Source organism: Drosophila innubila, assembly GCF_004354385.1.
Source record: "Drosophila innubila isolate TH190305 chromosome 3R unlocalized genomic scaffold, UK_Dinn_1.0 2_E_3R, whole genome shotgun sequence".
Taxonomy (NCBI): domain Eukaryota; kingdom Metazoa; phylum Arthropoda; class Insecta; order Diptera; family Drosophilidae; genus Drosophila; species Drosophila innubila.
Genome location: NW_022995380.1, coordinates 32,479,432 through 32,502,575, shown reverse-complemented (window position 1 = coordinate 32,502,575; position 23,144 = coordinate 32,479,432). Strand labels below are relative to the sequence as shown.

General features: G+C 33.7%; 4 protein-coding genes across 4 annotated transcripts; 3 read left to right on the top strand and 1 right to left on the bottom strand.

The window, feature by feature from the left end:
• The first annotated feature begins 9,698 nt into the window (after positions 1-9,698).
• LOC117791311 lies at positions 9,699-10,580 on the top strand. Its single transcript, XM_034631026.1, has 3 exons — positions 9,699-9,785; positions 9,975-10,100; positions 10,164-10,580. Exons 1-3 carry the CDS (start codon positions 9,731-9,733, stop codon positions 10,232-10,234), a joined length of 252 nt encoding a protein of 83 aa, XP_034486917.1. The 5' UTR covers positions 9,699-9,730; the 3' UTR covers positions 10,235-10,580.
• A 1,431-nt stretch (positions 10,581-12,011) lies between these two features.
• LOC117791825 (leucine-rich repeat protein soc-2 homolog) lies at positions 12,012-17,587 on the top strand. Its single transcript, XM_034631719.1, has 3 exons — positions 12,012-12,164; positions 14,749-15,274; positions 15,768-17,587. The coding sequence occupies exons 2-3, from the start codon at positions 14,887-14,889 to the stop codon at positions 17,210-17,212; spliced, it is 1,833 nt and encodes a 610-aa protein (XP_034487610.1). The 5' UTR covers positions 12,012-12,164; positions 14,749-14,886; the 3' UTR covers positions 17,213-17,587.
• Positions 17,588-19,741: 2,154 nt separating this feature from the next.
• Positions 19,742-21,485, top strand: LOC117792086 (protein CREG1). Its single transcript, XM_034632048.1, has 4 exons — positions 19,742-19,977; positions 20,709-21,143; positions 21,208-21,289; positions 21,346-21,485. Exons 1-4 carry the CDS (start codon positions 19,960-19,962, stop codon positions 21,453-21,455), a joined length of 645 nt encoding a protein of 214 aa, XP_034487939.1. The 5' UTR covers positions 19,742-19,959; the 3' UTR covers positions 21,456-21,485.
• Positions 21,486-21,682: 197 nt separating this feature from the next.
• LOC117792181 (protein phosphatase 1 regulatory subunit 7) lies at positions 21,683-22,993 on the bottom strand. Its single transcript, XM_034632205.1, has one exon. The coding sequence runs from the start codon at positions 22,888-22,890 to the stop codon at positions 21,886-21,888; it is 1,005 nt and encodes a 334-aa protein (XP_034488096.1). The 5' UTR covers positions 22,891-22,993; the 3' UTR covers positions 21,683-21,885.
• Between the last annotated feature and the right edge of the window lie 151 nt (positions 22,994-23,144).

Below are 23,144 nucleotides of genomic sequence, written 5' to 3'. Positions count from 1 at the left end.
TGTATTTAAATAATTATTTTCAAACTTTAATTTAAAAGTTGCAAAATAACACTTATTCTTTGATTTATTATTATTTTATTATTTTATTAAAAAATTATATTTTTTATTTTTATTATAAAAGTTACACATAAGATTTATAAGATAAAAATAAAAAATATAAATGTTAAGTTGACTACCTTGTGAACATAGCCGTGTATTTACATAATAATAAAAGGTAGGATCCCTTATATTCGTCCTTGAGGGTCATGTTAAGTATCATATGAAAGCTATTAAATCATAGAAAAAGAATATTTTTTTTAAATTTAAAGAATATAGCACATTTTTATTGTTTAATATATGGTAAATAGGCATGTGTGGATAAAAAATATCTGTAGCTCAAAATCAAATTTAAATAAGCAAAATAAAAAACATTTTTCTCTAATAATCCACTCAAATGACGCATTGAATGGCTTATATTAGTTAAAATCTGGTTTTACTGTGCAAAAGAATAAAAAGTTCGAGCTCGAGCGACAGTATCATACCATGCACCAATGTAATAAGAACAATATTTTAATACAAAATATTGATATAACATTGCCTCGCATCCCCCTGTTACATACTTTTGCAAATAGTTAGTATACTCTTGGCACAGAGTACCTGTGATTATAGGTACGCATTTTTAAAAAGTCGTTTGTACTGTGTTGCTGTTCTTTTATTTAAGCTACTGCGCATTAAGATCAACATCATCGACCAGGTTTTTACAGTCCCGCATTTTGTTATTAGACCCCGTGCTTAAAAAAAAGTACAGGGGTCTATTGGGTTTGTTTTAACGAATATGTGCGTAACAGGCAGAAGGAGGCGTGGCAGACCCTATAAAGTATATATATTCTTGATCAGCATCATTAGCCAAGTCGATATAGCAATGTCCGTCTGTCCGTCCGTCTGTATGAACACCTAGATCTCAGAGACTATAAGAGCTAGAGACACCAAACTTGGTATGTAGGTTCCTCTTTATTGCAAGCAGATCAAGTTTATTTCAAAATTCGGCCACGCCTCCTTTATCGCCCACAAATCGAAAAAGAAAGTTTCATATTCAAATTATAAGAACAATTTAAAAGCTAGTGACACCAAATTTGGTATGTAGATTCCTCAATACTGCAGGCAGATCAAGCTTGTTTCTTTTTTTAATCGGACCACTTTATCATATAGCGCCCATAGGAACAATCGGTCGAACATCAAGTTTTAGTATGAAAAACTTTTTTTTAAGAGATATTGTAACCAAACTGATGCAATAAGCATATAACTTGGTTTTATATATCCTGTCCAAAGTTGGTTCAAATCGGACCATATCGGACTATATCATATAGCTGTCATAGGACCGATCGGGCGTAAATTAAGTCTTAGTAAGAAAAACTTTTTTGTTTTATGAGATATCGTAACCAAAATGATATTATATGCATTAAACTTGGTTTTATATATCCTGTCCAAAGTTGGTTCGAATCGGACCACTATATTATATAACTGTCATAGGACCGATCGGGTGAAAATCAAGTCTTAGTATGAAAAACTTTTTGGCCATAGGAAGTACGGGGTCTCCGACAGTCGAGTATGCTCGACTGTAGCACCGGCCCACAAGTTTTTTTTTTCAGATTGCTTAAACTTGTTGTAAGTTTGCAGGTATGTATTATTTACACGCTGCTTTAAAGTAGAGCAATTCATTAGCAATATTCCTAAATTTCTTGCTTGCAATTATTAACACACATCGCTGTTTGCTTTCTTATCGCTAGCCTGAACATCTCACAAACTAACAGAAAGCTTGTTTTGCAAAAATTGATTATTATCGAACCTTCAATTTGGTCAATCATTAAGTGAGTCATTGTACCCAAAAAAAAGCCACCGAGTTGCAGCCAATTTAATTAAGTTGGTGCAGCTGAATAGTTACCACAACAACTGTAGACAACCTTGCAAGCATTCTTGACATGTTCAAGATATTTACAAACGCACTGCATGTAGACTTGCTGCGTTCACTTTTCGATTGCTTAAAAATGTCAAATTTTGGCACAATGATATTTGTTACTTTTATCACTGCGATTGAGCAATGGTTGTTGTGGTAAATGCATTTAAAAGTTGCTGACTACATAGATCAACGTTTATTGTACTAAAAACGTATTACCGATTGAATTACAAATTATTTAGAATTACTGGTTACTAGCACTGGCTAAAATACCTGATTTGTGAATCTCCAGATGTGGGGAACATTTTAAAATTCAATTAATAAAATAAGCATAATTTTTTAATTTACAAAGGTGTCACTAAATTACACAAATTTTAATTCAATTATTTTAATTGACCGTTTTGTTAAACTTATAATGGTTGCATTAAATCATATACTTGAACTGTGGAGAAAGGGGTCTTTCGACCAAAATTTATTGAGGTTTTGATGCATCCAGATTCCATTGGAAGATACATTTAGTAAGGAGCGTGGCAGTCAACAGTGCGGGGTCCTGAAGCAGCTGGAACTCCAACCTTGTAGCAGCTTTGTTGACGTCCGATTGGGATCGGACGTAGTGATCCAATCACAGAGGATGAAATTGCCTGAGCTCCAGAGGCAATTGGTCGTTGTACAGATTGTGACGAAACAACAGGTCTAGAGGCTTGAACCGCTGGACGGCCAACAACTACACGTTTAGCTGGAGTTGCAGGCGCAATGGGTCGCTGTACACTTGGTGCCAAAACTGCAGGTCCAGGGGCTTGAGCTACTGGACGGATGCGCTATAACTCCAAACACCAAACAACTCAGCATGAGAATTAAAGTAGTCCCCATTTCTTGTTTTTTTTGTATTGAAAATAATATTTTTAACAAAGGACTTATTCGCTTCTCGAGAGGCAACTGATGCTGGCCTAAACCAAAGCCAGAGATTTTATAGTTCCGAGGGCACAAATTAAGTCAAGAGACTATATTTCATCTTAATACTTAATAATAATTATTGCGTATTATCAGGCAATTTGTCACTCAAAAACATTAGGTCAAAGTATGTATCACTTCAATTAACTCTGTTGTAAGTACTTAAATGATATTTGAACAACTTTTATACAGAATCAACAATCAAGTTGTTGGTAAATCGCTACAGATGTATAGCCCCTGTAAAATTCTTTTGAAATGGATCACTAAAAATTATATAAAAAATCCGCGTCTGCTGATCCTGATAACATAAATTTCAAAATTATAACTTGTTGGGATTAAGAGTCAAAAATCCCTAGTTACTAGATTGACAAGAAGAACTGGATATATTCCATATAAAAGTAGCTCGATAATTATTACAGTTAATTAATGTGATTAATCTTTTTGAACAAATTATTACTGTGTTACCTGACAGATGGCCTTTGTAATGAAGTTTACTTAAGGTTTCTATACAATTTTAAATATTTATTTTAATTCAATATTGTGGACTCGAAACTATAAAATCTCTGAGTTTGGTTTAAGCCAGCATCAGTTGTCGCTCGATCAGAAAATAAGTCATTTGTTCAAAATATTAATTTCAATACAAAAAAGGAAGAAATGACAACTACTTTAATTCTCATGCTGAGTTGTTTGGTATTTGGAGTCTTAGCGCATTCTCCTGCATCCATATATTTGCCGCCTGGTGGAGCAGTGAGTGGACGCCCGGCTGTTGGCCGTCCAGTTGTTCAAGCCCCTGGACCAACAGTTTTGGCACCAAGTGTACAACAACCAATTGCGCCTGCAACTCCAGCTAAACGTGTCGTTGTTGGCCGTCCAGCGGTTCAAGCCTCTAGATCTGTTGTTTCATCACAATCTGTACAACGACCAATTGCCTCTGGAGCTCAGGCAATTTCACCCTCTGTGGCTGGATCACTACGTCCCATCCCAATCGGCCGTCAACAAAGTAGCTACAAGGTTGGAGTTCCAGCTGCTTCAGGACCCCGCACTCTTGACTCCCACGCTCCCTACTAAATGTTCTCAATGGAATCGGGATGCATCAAAACCTCAATAAATATCGACCTACTGACTCTGACTAACTCTATTACTTTTCATGTACTTTGAAAGAGATTTTTAACACAATGTCGATAAAATAAATAACATTAATGTATGAAAAGAAATTGTAAGAAGTAAGAAGTAATAAGAATAATTGCAGTCGAGCTGCATTAAACTATGCATACTCTATTTTGGCGGTATACATGCATTTGCTCATGATCCTAATCGTGCTCAATCCATTATGTTTTGGTAAGTAAAAGATGCCAACCATGATCAAAACGACATTTCGTTTGAAAATCGGTTCAGTTTTGATCAAGTTACGACAGATTGAAGTTGGTTCAGTCTTTAACTTAACAACTTTACAAGCCATAATTTTTGATCGATTTCACATGATTTTTTACAAAAAAATTAAAAAATAAAATTTAAAGTGTTGTTTTATACTAATTACGATATAAGGAGTTGATTAAAAGTGAAAACTTGAGATTTTAAATTTTCAAAATTTCAAAGGGTAGCCCTTAGCATTGATACCGGTACCGATCGGAACAGACCGAAAATATCTTTTTAAATTAAATTAATTAAATTTGAATGCAGATTGACTTTGGAAGCCAAATCATGATCAAAATGACAACCCTTAGCATTGATATCGGTACTGACCGGAACAGACCGAAAATATCTTTTAAAATTAAATTAATTAGATTTGAATGCAGATTGAATTTGGAAGCCAAATCATGATCAAAATGACATTCCGTTTGAAATTCGGCTCACTTTTGATAAAGTTATGGAAGTTTGCAATTGATTCCGCTTCAAAAATCGGTTCAGTTTTAAACACTTTTTGACAGTTTGAAGTTGATCAGACCTTTGACCGAGATATTTTACAATTCAAAATTATTCTCCAGCTGGCCTTGATTTTTATGAATGGTAAAAATTAAGCATAAAAGATATTTTTAAATCTCTCTGTTTAACAGTGAGCTGAGGTGAAAGCAGCTGCAGAGTAGTTAAAAGCTTCTTAGATGTGCATGTTTATTAGTACTATTTTAAATTGTGTGTTTATAAAGCAATTTTGGATTTTAGATTTTATTGAAGAAATTATAGAAATTAAATTAAGTAGAGATTATTGGTATCTATATTTTTGGGTAGTGGGGTCAGCATTTCGAAATTTATTGAGGTAAATACAAATTTCATTGAGAGCATTTAGTAGGGGGCGTGAGAGCCAACAGTGCGGGAGCCAGAAGCAGCGGGAGCTCCAACTTTGTAGCTACTTTTCTTACGGCTGCTCGTGATTGGGCGTGAACCATCAGCCCGGGATGTTGAAATTGGCCTAGAAACAATTCCAGGGGCAATTGCTGGCTGTAAAATTGGTCTCGAAGCAACAGGTCCAGAGACTTGGGCAGCTGGACGGCCACCAACACGTCTAGCTGGAGATCCAGATTCAATTGGTTGCTGTACTCTTAAAACCAAAAGAGAAGATCCAGAGGCTTGAACTGCTGGGCGACCACTAACCACACGTTTAGTTGGTGGTAAGTTGGATGCTGAAGAGCCTGAGATTACTTCTGGTGCAACCGAGCCTTGAACAGCCGGGCGTCCAACCACTAGTTCACCAGGTGGTAGATAGGAGGATAAGGGAGGACGGGCTACTACACCATACACAAAGCAAATCAGTAGCAGGATGGAAGTGGCAGCCATTTTTGGTAACTGTATTAAGTTGAACGGTTTACTGAAATTAAATTTTTTGACTTAACTGTTGGTTGGAAGACAACTGATGCTCTCTCGGTTCAAATGCGATGCTTTTATACTTAAGGTTAGGTGTGATTCTTTCGCTTACTGAGAAATCCATATTATAAACTAAATCCAATTAAAATGCTTTCTACTAAAAACACATTAAAAATTTAATTCTAATTAGGTCATATATATTTAATCCTTTATTCGGGATCACAAAAAAATATCAAACACTAAACTGAAATAAAAAAATACTACCCGTATTTTTGAAATGTTAAGTCTTATGCCCTTTGAACCTAAAGATCGAGAGGTTTTGCAACTTAACAGCAGGCGATAAATGTAGCAAGATCTTAGATTGTAACTAAAGCGTTATAATATTAAGTTGGTATTAGTAGTTCATTAATTCCTAAAATATATCTGATATTTTCTCGTGAGGCTTTGAAATTTTTAAAACGACTTGCCAAACTGGGTTACGAATAAACGCCGTGTGTAAAATTTGTTTTCTCTGCTTGAAGAGCATATTAAAATACATATATTATTTTGCTGTAACTTATATTAATCTGCAAGTCCATATCCTAAGTGATCAAATCTGTTGTACAAATCGTTTGCTCTGAAGTTTTCAACTCAACAACATAGTTTGTAGGACTGAGTGCAAACTTCTCACCTCCTATATGGAGCTGAACATCTGGTAGCTCTGCTTGCTTACAGCTTACCACATAACTATTGTTATCCACCTTGGCCCCAATGGCTTCTTGTAACTTGTCGAAGACTCGTTGCGGCATCAGAATCAGTGACGTACCCGTGTCTAAAATGGCATTAACTTTACCGTCGATTTGCTTGTTACCAACAAATACACCTGACATCTCCAACTGCCAGTATCCAAGCTTCGAGAGCGGCACATAGTGCAGTATCGGGAATACCGTAAAGCTCTCCGGTTGTGTGCCGTAGATAAACAGAAAAAATGCAGTGCTTCAAATGACTCTGCTGACATAAAAGTTCAAGAAAAGGGGTCGAGTCACTCCAAGCAATCTGTCCGAAGCCTAGACCCACAATGCCATCGAAAGTCGTACCTAGTAAAGTTAATAAATTAAATTAAAACTAGATATTGATATTTTAACATGTAAATCTATACACAGAAAAAAAAACAACTTCTAAAATCAATCAGGAGTTCCACAGAAAACGAAACAAACCGAAAGTCTCTCAAATCTAAATACATTTTAAAACATTTTTGGTTGGTTTCGATTTGTGTGGCCCCCCTGAATAAGAGTTTTTTGAGACCAAATTACTATTACTAAAACAGTTAATCTGAAATTGTCTGAATTGTACTTCACAGAAATCTTCTTAAAATCAAAATGTTTTCTCTAACTATAAGAATTGTATGTTCTCAACGCATTTTTTAGACCAAAATTCATAAGATCTGACACCAAATTAGATGATTTAATTTTTTAAGCCAAAAAAATCGATGATTAAACATCGATATTTTTTTTTTGGCTCCATTTCAAATTTCAATTTCAATTAGCCAAAGGATTTCGGTATAAAATGGCAATAAAATTAAAGGATTTTCATTATTGTCTGTCCTTGACTTCTACAATCTCTGAACACCACCACCAAACTATAGCTTTGCTAAACTTTTTGAGCAGTGAATTGACGCTTTTAAAATCACGCTTATAAAATTGCGCTCATGAATGACACTTTGAAATGACGCCTTATAAAATGCTCCCATCAAAAATCGATGTCTATGGTTTAAAAATCATCGATGATTTCAAAAATTTCGAAAATATCGATGAATCGATATTTTAGTCGATTTTTCTCCAGCTCTACACCAAATCTTCATTATAGAACCAATTTTTTTATCAGTGTATTTTTATTCACATATATGCAAATTTTTTGTGAATAAGTGATATAGTAATAACTGATATATGTGGTAATAATATAATATATAATTGAGGTCTATTAATCGACTTTGCTAACGAGTTATGCATATATGTATATCTATATATAGACTCTACAAAAATTGATATCACGATATATCGATTTGTTTTATATCAATAGTCGTACCGGTAAATGTTGGCTGGTAATGCGACATCGTCTCGCCAAATATAAAATATTTCGCGATTCTCCAGGACAATCTAAAGCATGTTTGAGGTCAAAAAACTGTTCGATAGCTGACTGCGTATGGGCTTTTCGTAAGCCTTCAATGAAACTCGCAGCACGCGATCTTGAACTGAGACTTGAGTGGGCATGAAAAATAGGAGCTCGTATAATAATATTAACAAAGTCTGTTTCATCTTGAGTGGAGGTTTTCAACTTTCATTTTTTATACTCTGAGCCCATTGAAAATGGGGGAAAAGGATATAATGCGTTTGGAATGTATGTAACAGGCAGGTGGAGGCGTGGCAGACCTCATAAAGTATATATCTTCTTGATCAGGATCAACAGCCGAGTCGATCTAGCCCTGTCCGTCTGTCTGTCTGTCCGTCTGTCTGTCCGTCCGTCTGTCCGTCTGTTTGAACGCGTCGATCTCAGAGACTATAAGAGCTAGAGACTTCAAAGAGAGAGACTTTTTATTTAGGTTCCTGGATACCATACGCAGGTCAAGTTTGGTTCCAATTTTGGATGCCACGCCCCTTCGCCCACAAATCGCACAAAATGATTTACAGGCGCAATTTTTAAGATATCACTCCTTAACTGAACCATCAGGTGGGAAGTAAGTCTATTAAACGACCCTGCAAATCTCAAAGCGATTGACCCATAAATAGAGAAGATATTTCGGAATTACATTTAATTCAATAATTACATTTGCATGGCAAATCGAACGTGCGAGCGAGACAGGATGTATACGTTTATATGCAAGGCGCGCACAAGCCAGTACGAAATAGTACATAGTACATATAGTAGCAAAAGTATTATGGATATCATGTAATGAAATTGTTGATGATTAATTTATGTATATACATATATACAATTAGATTAAAATATAATTGTGTTAATATATAAATATGTATTTTTGCATGGCAAAATTCCTTATGACGTCACAATTTTCAATATAGTCGGGCAGAAGCTGATTGCTATGCATGAAATTGTATGAGAGGAAAAGCGAAAATTTTGCAGCATTACTTTTGCATCTTTGCCGAACACTAAAAGCAAAATAATTAATTTAATTATTAATATTTCCGATTCCTCACACATATATATAATAAGTATCTGCTTATTATCATTGTAAAAAAAAAAAACTTAACATTTTCCGCTTTAAAAATCTCATAAAATTTAACATTGACTTTTATTTCAAATTTGGCGCGCACTGCAGCAGCTATAAACATTGTAAATAATAATATTTCCCAAATTCAAGGTCGGATCTATTCCCTATGTGTACAAAATAATGAATTTTTGTGTTTTTTTAGAAGTAATAGACAACACACAGTTACGATTATCTGATTCTTTCGACAGTAAATCATATTTTTTTTATTGTAAACAAATAACATTAGTCAAACTTATAACTACTAAGTACAGAACTATTTAACAATTGCAATTTTGTTTATTTATTTACTTATTAAAATTCGACAGAGGGAAATCAGATTACAAATTTGAGCTTAAGCTTAAAATTAAAATAGTAAATGGAAAGCTCAAAAAACAAGCCAAAATCAGATATATATTTCAAAATAACTATAAAGTAGAAAGCATTTGGTATTATTAAATGGACTTGGAATGAAAAAATTAATTATTTGATAAAATAAGTCAATGCCAGGAATTCAGAGTTCATATGTGTCAATATGTGCCTATGCTTAAATATATCCGGTCTACAAATTCTGTAAAGTATATGAACAATCGCCAGCAGTTGCCAGATACAAGTATTTTTATAAATTAAAATAATATTGACACAATTCTCGAAAACAAATAAGCAGAGTTAAAATATGAATATTTAACAAGAATGTTTTCATATGATTTGTTCAATATAAATGTTGTTACAAAAAGTGCAGTAAACGATCAAGTCAGACACTCGAAATGAAAACTGCACTAAGTTTTGACATTAAACTTGTTGTAATGTTATTGCTAGCTGGAGTTGGTATTATTTATGGACAGTTACATACTTCGCAAGGTTACTCAGTGCTTCAAATAGATTACATTAAAATTTTAACATTATCAGTTGTTGTATTTTAAAAACTTAACGTTTAATATAAAAAACAGAAAAGAATATATGGAGTTTTGGGAAGTTCAATTGAACAAGAAAGTTAAAAATAATTTTAATAAATAAAGTACTTAATTTTGCGATCCTTAATCTTTACAGTGCCCCACAAATGTCACGATGTGTGTCCAACAAGTTATCGTGTGGTTTGTGCTCTCTATAACGGATGCTTGAGGACATTTGCCAGTAGTTGTGTGATGCGGATGTACAACTGCAAGTATCAGAAGGGTAAGTCAAGTCACAGCAAATAGCTAAGTCCGATAAATAACATACATTTATTGTATTTTAAAGATTACCGGATCATATCGCAGCGAGCATGCGAATTTATTAGCAATGAAGAGCTTCGAAATTTGGAGCTCTAGAAATGACAAGGTTGCAACAGAAACAAAACCGGCGCTAGGTGCCGCCACAACCCACCACAGCGCATGCGTTGCAAATAATCGCCAGGAAGTACATATGTATATGTTCTTAAACTGCTGTTTTTATGTATAGCCCTCTGGGTAAACTGTAGTATCATCACGTCACAACTGAAATAGCGATTATTAAATTTTAAAGCAAATTTCCATAGTTTTCAAATACATTTTTTAAAGTTCAATTGATTTACGGTCTTCGTCGTTGCACACAGTAATCAAAATACAATTACAGAACGTTAGCATAAGCATTTAAGTGTAGGGACAAGTGTTACATATATACATACGTACATAGACATAACATAAAAAGTCAAAGTGAGTTTGTGAGTAGGCAAAATTCCAGCAACGGAGCACAAAAAGGGAAGCGTACTTATTACCAACAGCTCCTTGAGTAATGGGCAAATAAACAGGTTAGTTATTTTAATTGGTAATTAATTTATTGTGCATCTTATTTTTGATTCAATAAAATGCTTGAAAGTTTGTACATACACTTTAAACTCGTCATTTTACACGTCATAATTAAACAGCTTCGAAAAACCCAATCATATGACCACCATAAGCCCATATTTGTACATATGCACATGAGTGAGCTATGCATGTACACCTGCACATTGTACAATGTACATACAGCTATACACATACATACGTTTGCGACATACAGTTGGTGAAGAAAGTGGTTTGACAACAAAAAACTTCTAAACAATTTTTCTCACCATAATATATATATTTAATGACTTTAAATTTGATATAAATATTTTAGTATTTGCTCTACGGTTTTCAAAATTTCTTAAATTAATTTACATTTTTTTTGTTAAAACTCTTTGTTTTACTTAATGTTTTCCTGCTACTAAATAGCTATAACAAAAACCTAGATCTAGCCCACAAAAAACTTAAATGACACCAAATGGATGAAGAGGGTTAAAGATCTACAAAAAAAACCTGTCATTGCTTAAACTGCGACGTTTACGTTAATTTGTATGCTGATGCAAAGTGTGTTTGTTTCAATTGCAATCTAGCAAATGTCCAATAAAATGAACTACAGTTCGATCGAACCAAGCGATATAAAAACAACAATGAATATACACTTGTAATTTTTAAATATCAAAAATCACTGCGGACGGAAGTTCGCGCTAGTGACGAAAGCAGCACGAAGGGTGCGAAAGGCGACTAGCAATATATACAGCTAATTTGGAAAATTTGCAATGACTGTCCATAAATTAATACTTTTATATTTTATAGAAGAGAATAATTTATCTTATTATCGTATCGTCATTATCTGAGCCATCAATTCTTTTTTTGAATATCGCTGTTAATATAAGTTCTTTATATCAGAAACAATTTTATATATTTGAAAAAAGCCGCACTTCAAAATAACGAATCGTCGCGTTAGCGACATCTATTGCATACTACGCAAAACTTCTCGTAAAACGAAACAAACCGATAATTGATTACAAACGGGGCGCAATTTAAATATTTTTTTTTTTTTTAACAATAATTTGTCAAAAAATTAACAATATAATGAATATTTTTAATTCTAAATTAAGTTAAATAAAGTTTCTTTGTTGATTGCAGCACTGCTACTACATTTGTAAATCAGCTGTGCCGACTCGGTCTCGGCCGGTGCTAGTTTTCTAGCTATTATTCTCATCACAATTTCAGCGATTTATCGGATGCTTTCCAGCCAGAAATAACTTTTTTTTCCTCTAAATAGTTGGCAGCACTGGTTCTTTATATCAGAAATCAGTGGCGTTGAGAATCTTTCACATAATATTTATTTGCTCAGTTCGTGGCTGTCGTATTAATTATTTGTTTGTTATTACAAAATCAAAAAGAAGTTGCAGAGACAACACTATTGTTTTCAATGGCTTTTTGACCTAAACTCGTAAGTGTTATGTTTTGTTGTTGTTATTTGTGTATGTGCGACGAGGTATTAGAGATGAGCATGTGATTTCGAAATCACAGTGATTTTGAGAAAGTAATACAAAAAATATTACTTGAAAACATATGTGATAAAAAGAAAATGTCAATATACATATATGTACATCAATTTAGATAAGCTTTTTTAAGACAAGATTCAAGTTCCGAGCTGTTTCTTATGACACGCTTTAAGAGCTTCACCTGTTATGAAGAAGCCTTATAAAAAAACAAATTTCACCCTCTCTACATTTCACTGTTTTTTTTGTTGTTTCCGTCCCACAGAAATTTTTTTGTAGAATTTTCGCAGAATTTACATACAATTAAAATGAGTGCCCCTAATTATCAAGGCAGATTGAAGAAGCAATGCAATTTTTGTTGCTATGAATCAGAATTTGTCAAAAATTGTTGTTGTTGTAGTTTGTTGCCTTCTTATCACATAATACCCAGCAAGCATTTTTAGACCCCGTACTTAAAAAAAGAACAGAGGTCTATTAGGTTTGTTTTTATATCAAATTGTAGTCTTTTTCAAGGCCTCATAATCGTAAGTGCGCTCGTTTTCTGATCATAAATACATTTCGTCGAAAGAAAATGGTACTCTATCCGCAACTCTTTAATATGAGTCTTAACCCGTTTATTTAATCAGCTTTGAGCTATTTTCGAGTATATTTCATTATATCATTAAAAAAAATAAATCACTTTTGAGCATATGCATGAGTCGTTTTCGAGTCTTCTCTAAATAAGATAAGTCGACTCGAAAAAGACTCATTTTGAAGTGATTAAAAAAGGCTTGCTGGGAATCATTTGGTTTACACAAAGCGCCACTATTCACGTTTTAGCATAAGAATATGACATTGCATACCGCAATAATTTGATTTAATTGTATACAATTTTACTATAACTAAGATCTTCAGGCGTTGTTGTCTTTGCCATTTAAATTCTGCTTTGAAATTTTAGCCCATCATCTGGTATTTAAGAAACGCACGACAGTACGATACCCTGTGCCCAGGTTCTCTTTACTGAAAGCTGATTCTTCGACCGATTGTTCTTATGGCAGCTATAGCATGTAGGAAACCGATCTAAACCAAATTTGGCCAGATATTATAACACCACCTTAAATGTATATTCCATGAGTTTGGTTAGAATATCTCAAAAAACAAAAAAGTTTTTCATTTTAGGACTTGATTTTCGCCCGATCGGTCCTATGACAGCTATCTGATATAGTGGTCCAATTAGAACCAACTTCGGTCAGGATGGACAAAACTAGGTAAAATGCATATTCTATCAGTTTGGCTAAGATAAACATAAACAAACTACTTTTTCATACACAAACTTCCTTTTTGACCTATCGTTCCTATGACAGCTATATGTTATAGAGGTCTGATCCAAAAATAGAAACAAACTTGATCTACGTACGGTATCTAGGAACCTACATACCAAAATTGAAGCCTCTAGCTCTTATGGTCTCTGAAATCCTCCACGTCTCCTTTTGCCTGTTACATACATTCTGCCAAATACAAAATACCCTTTTTCAATGGACGCAGGGTATGCAAATCTACAACTTTAAACAAATCATACAATCATTCGTTATGCTGCATTATTACACATAATTTTATTATTTTACCTAATATAAGAATTCATTATTTCATCTAATATAACAAAAGATATTTAACATTTTTATTTCATTATTTCATCTAATATAAGAAAAGATATTTAACTTTTTTTTTCATTATTTCATCTAATATACAAAAGGTATTTAACATTTTTTTTTCATTATTTCATCCAATATAACAAAAGTCTTATATTTAAGTTTTTTTTCATTATTTCATCTAATTTAAGAAAAGATTTATATTAAACAACTTATAATATTAACATTAAACTTTTACCATTTAACTAAATAATATAGATACATTAGCTTTTTCCTCTTCACCCTCCTGTAGTGCCCGCCAGGTAAATGTCCATACTCGGTGGGCTCAGATGAGTAGCGCCTTGCACCATGAAGGGAATAGTTTCGGCCGGCTGCCTCTTGTTTCTCCTTACGAAGTTTTGTGACCGTTCTAATGTGTTGCCGGTATATTTGTAGAAGTGTATCGTAGCAATGTCCGCAGACAGGCGTTATCCTTAGCAACTCGGGATTACATATTTATGTGGCTCTCTCAGTTGATGCTTGCCTAGGCCGCAGTATCAACTGATTTTAGTACGCGTGGCTGCTTCTGACGGCGGAATAATTCACAGCCTGCTCTTTCCCGCCAAAACTTGGGAATAAAAGCTAAAAAAAAAATAAATAGCGGGCTGTTTCAAATTGTGATCACAGTATTGACCAAATATTGTTTTACATCCAAATACCTAGTGAGACCCCAATCTAATTTTTACTGGTAAATACATCAAAATTTTGTGTTTCTTTATTTTTCTTTTTTGCGATAAGACCGGCATTATAGATAATTATGAAACTTACCATCAGTTAAAAATTTTAATTGAATTAAATTGTTCTTTTAATTTATTGATTAATTCAATCGTTACATTTAATTTGCTAATTTATTGAATCGTTACAGGCAAAAGCAACGAGTTCCTTTGGCTTTGGCCGCTGTTGTTGTGGTCGACATCTTTGTTATTGTTCTTGTTGTTGTTGTCGCTTTGGATTACTTCTGGGCAACATATTGTCGCCGACGACCGCAAGACTGGGCAAAATTATGAATTTGTGTTCCTCTGCTGGTGCAACGGCATCGAATACATCGCTATCGTCTACGGGGCATATCGATAACAACGGGAGCAATCTGTCTGAGGTTACCCATTGCTTTGGTGGAGGCGGAGGAGGAGGAGGTACATCGGACCCATCTACAATCAACGGTGGCGAAGGAAATTTACCCAGCGGAGGAAATTTAATCAGTCAAACACCACACTACGAAAACAACACTACAACCACAACAACAACAATAATGCCGCCCGAGACGCGTCCTAAGATGGTGACGGTTAAGCATCCGGAATCAAACAAACCCAAACCCACGACGAAAAAGATCGTGAAAAATATTCAGGCGGATCAAGATGTTATAAAGGCATTGCAACGTTGCCGTGATGAAGGTATGCGGATAATTAGTAATAAAAAAATATGTTAAGCTTATGAAGACCATATTGATATTATGATGAATGATTCGACGAAATGTTAGGTCTATTTGCTAGTAGGAAAATAGTCAAAGACAAAATCAAAATTATTTTAAATTTCCTTATGACTTAATTCCTAAATTATATTTCCAAATTAAATGCTTTCTAGTTAAGTTTACCCAAATTTTTATTTTCAAATTTTTCTGAGTAATATTTTGAACAAAATATTTTGAATTTTGACTTTTCCCAATATTTGTCTTTCCAATATTTTTGTTTCCTCATTACAATTTTTATTTTTTAATAACATAATTTCTAATTTTGGTTTTCAAATTTGTATTTCTGATTTAAATGGATTCTGGTTTTGTTCTCCTTATTATTATTTCGCAATTTTCGTGTTTCGAGTAATATTTTTCGACATTCGTATAGGGAAAGAAATATATACTCTATTTATGAACATCTGGTTTCATTTTAGGTATTAAGCGTTTGGATCTCAGCAAATCTTCAATAACTGTGCTTCCCAATACAGTTAGAGAATGCGTCCATCTTACCGAGCTCTACCTGTACAGCAATAAAATTGGTCAGCTGCCCACGGAAATTGGGTGTCTAGTAAATCTGCGTAATCTGGCATTAAATGAGAATTCACTGACATCGCTGCCGGAATCGTTGAGGAATTGCACACAACTGAAAGTTCTGGATTTGAGACACAACAAGTTGGCTGAAATTCCACCGGTCATATATAAACTGCGCTCATTGACCACGTTGTATCTGCGCTTCAACAGAATTACGGCCGTGGCCGATGAACTGCGTCAGTTGGTCAATCTAACAATGCTGAGTCTGCGTGAGAACAAGATCAAAGAGTTGGGCAGTGCAATCGGTGCTCTTGTTAATCTGACCACGCTGGATGTATCGCACAATCATTTGGAGCACTTACCGGAGGATATTGGCAATTGTGTGAACCTTAGTGCATTGGATTTGCAGCATAATGAGCTGCTGGATATACCCAATAGTATTGGTAATCTCAAGTGTCTAGTACGCTTAGGATTGCGCTATAATCGCTTGAACTGCGTACCTGTTTCACTTAGGAACTGCAAGAGCATGGACGAGTTTAATGTAGAGGGTAATGGTATTACACAGTTGCCGGATGGCATTCTAGCCAGTCTGAGCGCATTAACAACCATCACATTGTCTCGAAATCAATTCACCAGCTATCCCACCGGTGGACCAGCTCAGTTTACCAATGTGTATAGCATTAATCTGGAGCACAATCGAATTGACAAAATACCCTATGGTATATTCTCGCGAGCCAAGGGCTTAACCAAGCTGAATATGAAGGAGAACATGCTGACCGCTTTGCCCCTGGATGTGGGCACCTGGGTGAACATGGTGGAGCTTAACTTGGCCACAAATGCACTACAGAAATTACCAGATGACATCATGAACTTGCAGAACTTAGAAATCCTCATACTGTCTAACAACATGCTTAAGAAGATACCCAACACAATTGGTAATTTGCGCAAGCTGCGAATCTTGGATCTGGAAGAGAATCGCATCGAAATCTTGCCCCATGAAATTGGCCTTTTGCACGAACTTCAGCGGCTCATTTTGCAAACGAATCAGATTACAATGTTGCCACGGAGTATTGGACACTTGAGCAACCTCACACATCTGTCCGTCAGCGAGAACAATTTGCAGTTTCTGCCAGAGGAAATTGGTTCGCTGGAGAGCCTAGAGAACCTCTATATAAATCAGAATCCGAGCTTGGAGAAGTTACCATTTGAGTTGGCACTCTGTCAGAATCTGAAATACTTAAACATTGACAAATGCCCACTTGGCACCATTCCGCCGGAGATTCAAGCCGGCGGTCCCTCTTTGGTTCTACAGTGGCTCAAAATGCACTCACCCTACCGGCAAATGTGAGATGTCGATGGCGTCTGGCGAACCGTTTTCGTGGGCAGCGATTGTTACTATCAGTACGAGCTGAAGACGGTAAAGCAGACGCAGGGCAACCAGATGGAACAGACTAAGGAATCGATCAATAACTAACTCCCTTCCTGGCTCTATCCCATAACCCCTTGCCCCCGACCCAACCTAACCCGAACCGACCCGACTGGAGTGCGTTGACTGGCAAATAATAGCTTTAATAAATCGTATACCAATGTCCCGCGTATTGTTAAACTGTTCCGATTTAACTTTACTTTATTTTTAAGTTAATTTGTTAAAATTTCACTTGCAAGCTGCTTAGCAATATACAGTGGCTCCCAGCTAAATTCAGATATAATGCATATAAAAAATTATACTACATTTTTTTGCTTAAAATTTAACGTTAATTAAAAAAAACAGTGTTTTAATTTTAATTATATATCTTTCCCATTTAAAGACAAATTTATTTACAATTTCCAGATATAATGTGTTGATTAATATATCTTTAAATTTTATTAAAGTTTCTTTCCCATTAAAAGATAAACTCGTTTAAGATTTGTAAAATAATATAATCAATTTTAAAAAATTACTTTCATATTTTGCTTAAGCTTAAGAATTAATTAAAATAATTATCATTATCATTAATTATCATAATCATTAATACCTCTATCCCAATAAATAATAAAATAGAACCTAAGGTTCGTGGGTAAAAGAAGCTGAGAGTCACTGTATAGTTTTGTCCTTATCGAGAAAGTTTTACTTGACTGTTTCCAAACTAGTCATACAAATTGATTTTATCAAAATTGTATTCAATTGTTTCATTTTTAAAGGCATAAACAAATTAATTGTCATAAGGTGTAGCTAAATGAAATGTTCATAAACCACCCAAAAGTAAACGCAAGCGCCAAGGAATTGTATGAGAAAAAAGTATATACAAATAAATATAAACGAACATACATAAGCTACAAAAAAAAATATATATATATAACATAAAAAAAGAGTATTAAAGTAATTTTATTAAAATCGAGTTGAAATTGTACACTTTCTGAGCGCTTTGAGCAAGTATTATAACTCATATTAAAGTGCTCGTTGAAATGATGCACTTTATCAATAATAAATGCATGTAGACATACATATTTATGTACTTAACGTAACAAACTTTGCTACTTTCGCGCAAATCAAGTATATAAAATATATATATATATACTTAACGTAAATTATTATTCGCACATGCATTTTATGTATGTTAAAAAATTGGTGTTATCTAGTCGAAATAATACAAATTTAATGTACTGTCAATATGTGTGTGTTAAATATATGAATTTTTTGAATAAATATTGGGATTTCGTACGTTTTTTTTTTTTTCGAAAAGTGTATACTTTGAAAATTCAGTCCGTTAAATGTCTGATAACATATAAGTCCCATATAAAGCACGCAAGTAAAAATTTATATTGAATGTATTACTGCATCAAACAGTTTAAAGTGTATTTATCATCATTTGATTTACTTTGTATACGAAAATTTACGTTTTTTAACATAGAATTGGGCAACGTAAATGGACGTTAAATAAATAAGCAAATATATATAAATCTAAATCAACGAAGACAAACTTGAACTACACACATTTGTGGTTATGTGGTAAAATTTTCAAAAGCTCATAATTTGAAAACAATATGTATTGATATTTAATTTGGTGTTAGCTACATCAGCTAAATATATATAAAAACAAAAATTTTAATAAACATTAATATTTTTAAAGTGAGCATAATTCGACAAAGTTAATGTAACAAAAATAGAAATAGTTAATGTAAACGTTTACAAAACTTGAGCAAAATATAAGTACATAAATATTATATATGAGAAATATTATATAAAAATTCACACATAAACATCCTAAATAGTATATAACGTGATAAATATCACGGTGCGCAGCACAGCATTATTTTAATCATTGATTAACACCGTCTTGAATGCTATATTTTAAAAGTCCGAATTAACTTCAGCTTTTATAGCTTTCCACTTGTGAAGCTCCATCATCTTGCATTTCTTCCGATCTTAAGTGACTCTGTTATACAGTTCACTCAGGAAATCTAAAGAGCTACCTGAAATTTGATATTAAACCACAACCATCATGTTATAACCCAAAAAGCTAACATATCTTACAAAAAGAACCGACACCCCATTCCGAATGGACTTTATAGTTTCACTGTAATATACTTATAACATTACATATGATATAATGATATTAATATACGTGCTATATATGTGTAATATATGTGCTAAGATAATGGAAAAAAGAGCAAAAAAAAGAAAAGTTGAGATAACCACAAGAAAAATTCATAAGTTGAATTTATTTGAAATATAAGTAAAAGCTATAAATCCATAGATTACCAAATCCTGGACAACTCAAATGTTATGATTTTCCAAAGCATACCAATACATTTAAAGAATAAACAAAATGCTAAGATTCATTGTTAAATAACAGTTGAAAAAATCGAGCTTATAAGCTCTTGTGCTAAAGCACATACTCGTATGTTTGACTATGCATGTGTGTGTGTGTTAAAGCAGAGAGAGTAAGAGGAAGGGAGAGGGAGAGTAAACAAATGTAGACTCTCTTCTCTGTTAGCGCGATAACAAAGGTGCAAAGGCAATTCTGAAAGTCAGTCTGAAAGAGGAAAAGCAACGCACAACAACGACATCCAGAAAAGAAGACAACACAAGACAATAGTTTTAATTCTCTATTAATGATAGATAAACAGAAGGTAAGAAATTTAATGTGGAATGTAGGAAATGTAACTTAAAAAAATAAATATCTATTAATAAAAGTGAACGAGTCCGTCAGTTTGTGTACTGCTCTTTGTTCTTTATAATGCGATGCAATCAACTGCTTTACATACATATTATATTTATATTATGGCTGTGATAACAAATGTCTTTAAGTGAGACCTGTCTTTCTATCTTTCCCAAACTTATTGAACCACATTTTTTTTTGTTTAGAGACCGAAACGATTATAATTTCTTATTAAAAAAATTAGAAAATAAATATTATTATATTTATTAAAATTAATTAGATATTATAATAAAAAAATAATTATTATATATCATTTTTTATAAAAATTAAGCAACTAACTCTTATTCTCAATTTTAAATATAAAAAATCAAAGTTATTTTTAAATTTTTATTTTAGTTATATTTTTCCTATAAGGGCATGTGATGTATTCTATGAAAAGTATTGAGCCACACATCGTGCAAGTTTTTAGATCTGCGATGTAAGCAACTTGGTTAAAAAGTTTTCGAAGTGAAAGTTTTATTTATAGTTTTTTTTTTTAATGTTTATCACAAAATTATTTTTTTTTTGATTATTAAAATTGAAATTTAGAGCTGTATTATGATTTGTAAACAAAATCTAAATGCGAAAAAGAGAGTTAAATTAATTTCAATAATTAAACTAGTTATTAATTGCAATCCCTGATTTTATTAATGGTTTTCGTAGGTCAATATGTTATTGCTCTTAGTGTTCGCCAGTTTGTCAGTTGCTGGCAATACTCTGGCTTACTCGGCTCTTCGGGATGCTCAAATTATCGCCGAGTTTAAGCAGGAATTGGAACTGAATCACGCCAAGATTGCTCGGGAATTGGTACATAGTGCCAATTGGGCCTCGGTTGGCACGATTTCAACAAACGAAGTTGTAAAAGACTATCCTATGGTTAATATTATATCAATTGATGACAATAATGCAAGTTTTATCTCCACGGGAATAATTCGCTTTCTGCTAACCGACTTGGATTTTACGGGAATGGACTGGCAAAGCAATAACAAAGTTTCCTTTATGTTTACGGATGAACAAACCTTAAATTGTACAAATGCTAAGAAAGATCCGATGGAGCCCACATGTGCCCGAACTATGATCAGTGGTCAAGTGAAAAAGGTCTGTCGGCTAACTAATAACGGATTAGTAAACTTTGTAAAAATAACTATCATTATTTTGACAGCTCTCAAAGAATTCGCCAAGTTATAACTCTGCTCTTGACGTATTTATAGCTCGCCATCCCCCAGCGAAAAATTGGATTAAAGGTAATATTTAGAAAAATAATTTAGTACCAATTTATAATGTTATTCTGGTATTTCAGAACATAATTTCTACCTGTGTGAGTTGGACATTCAAAATATATTCGTACTGGATTTCTATGGTGGTCCGCACCAGGTTAAGGTATCCGACTATTATGCTATTAATATTTGAGGAGCCCACAATCATTGATAGAGGCCAAAACAACATAATTTTTAAAGAAAATTTTGAAATACATTAAAGGTTTCTAAGAAATTTTAAAGTATTTATTTTAAATTGCATCTTTAAAATAAATATATATTAAAGATTTTAAAAACAACGTGATTTATAAAGAAAACAAAATATTTTTAATAGATTAAAGCGTCTGAGACACTTTTAAATGTTTGAACATTTATTTTAAATTGCATCTGTTATTTATTTCAAATAAATCTAAAATAACAGATAGAAAGATAACGTGATTTATAAAGAAAACCAAATGTTGAAATAAAACAAGCTATTTTAAATGGATTGAAAATATCTAAGTCATTTGTAAATGTTTAAATATTTATTTTAAGACGCATAATGCATTTAATTATGGACTTTCCATCTCTCCATCTGCAGTAGGTTACGCCGGGTTTCCCCCGGGCATCACACACAATGTGGCATCGATTTTCTGCAAGTGCGGCAAAATGTCTCGCAATTTGGACCGATATCGGATGTCGGTGGCCACCGGATTGTGTTCCAGATAGATGGTCTGCAATGATTTGTTCGATTTGAGGACTTCGAGGTTCTTCCAGTTGTCAATGCCGTTGTCATTCAACCAGATTTCCTCCAATTGATCGAGTGTCTCCAAGTTGCCGATCGTCTTCAATCGATTCTTGGATAGATCGAGTGTATCCAAACTTTTGTTCTCACACAGATTCTCAATAGTTTCAATGCCATTCTCTGATATGTACAACTCTTTTAAATTAACCAGTTTCTCCAAATTTTCAATTTTAATAATTCGATTGGCTTGCAGACTTAGTATCTCCAGATTGACCAACTTATCGAGATTTTCGATTTTTGCAATTTTGTTTTTGCCTAGAAAAAGCTGTCGCAAGTTTACCAACGTCTCGAGATTCTCAATTTTCTTCAACTTGTTGTCTCCCAATTCCAGCATTGTTAGATTGGTCAACATTCCAAGATTCTCAATAAAATTGAGTTTATTGGCCACAAAATACAGTTTCTCCAATTTGAGCAGATTATCCAAGTTCTCGATTTTGGTCAGACGATTGAAGCTCAGATCCAAAATTTCCAGATTCTCCAGTTCATCTAGATTCTCAATTTTCGAAATTTGATTATCGTAAAGTTCCAGCTCCACCAGTTTCTTTAGTGTTTCCAAGTTCTCAATCTTCTTGATGAGATTCCATCGCAGATACAATCGCTCTATGTTAATGAGAGGCTCGAAATTCTCCAGTTTATCGATGCGACGATGATTCAGATCGAGTTCATAGCATTCGGGATCGATCATCACGATTTCCTCAATCGATGCTACCATCTCTCCGGGAATTATCTGCATTCCGGCTGTTGGCTTCGCCCCTCCTCCTCCTCCACTTTTAGCCAATGCACTGTCGCCGTCAGCCATATTCATAAGATTAATTATGATCTATATATGATGATTAACAAATTTACAATGTTTTAAATGCCGCCTGGCTTACTAGTCAATTCTCTTGTTCTTTATTCCGACAGCTGTTGTCAAGTGCTGGAAAATTGTCAAATTCTTTTTACAGTGATGCATTATTTCTACGCTTGGTATGCAGCTCAAAATTCTACCAGTCAACAAATTATGTTCTTGTATTTATTTATTTTATTATAAATCTACTTATTAATTCATTCATTTATTAT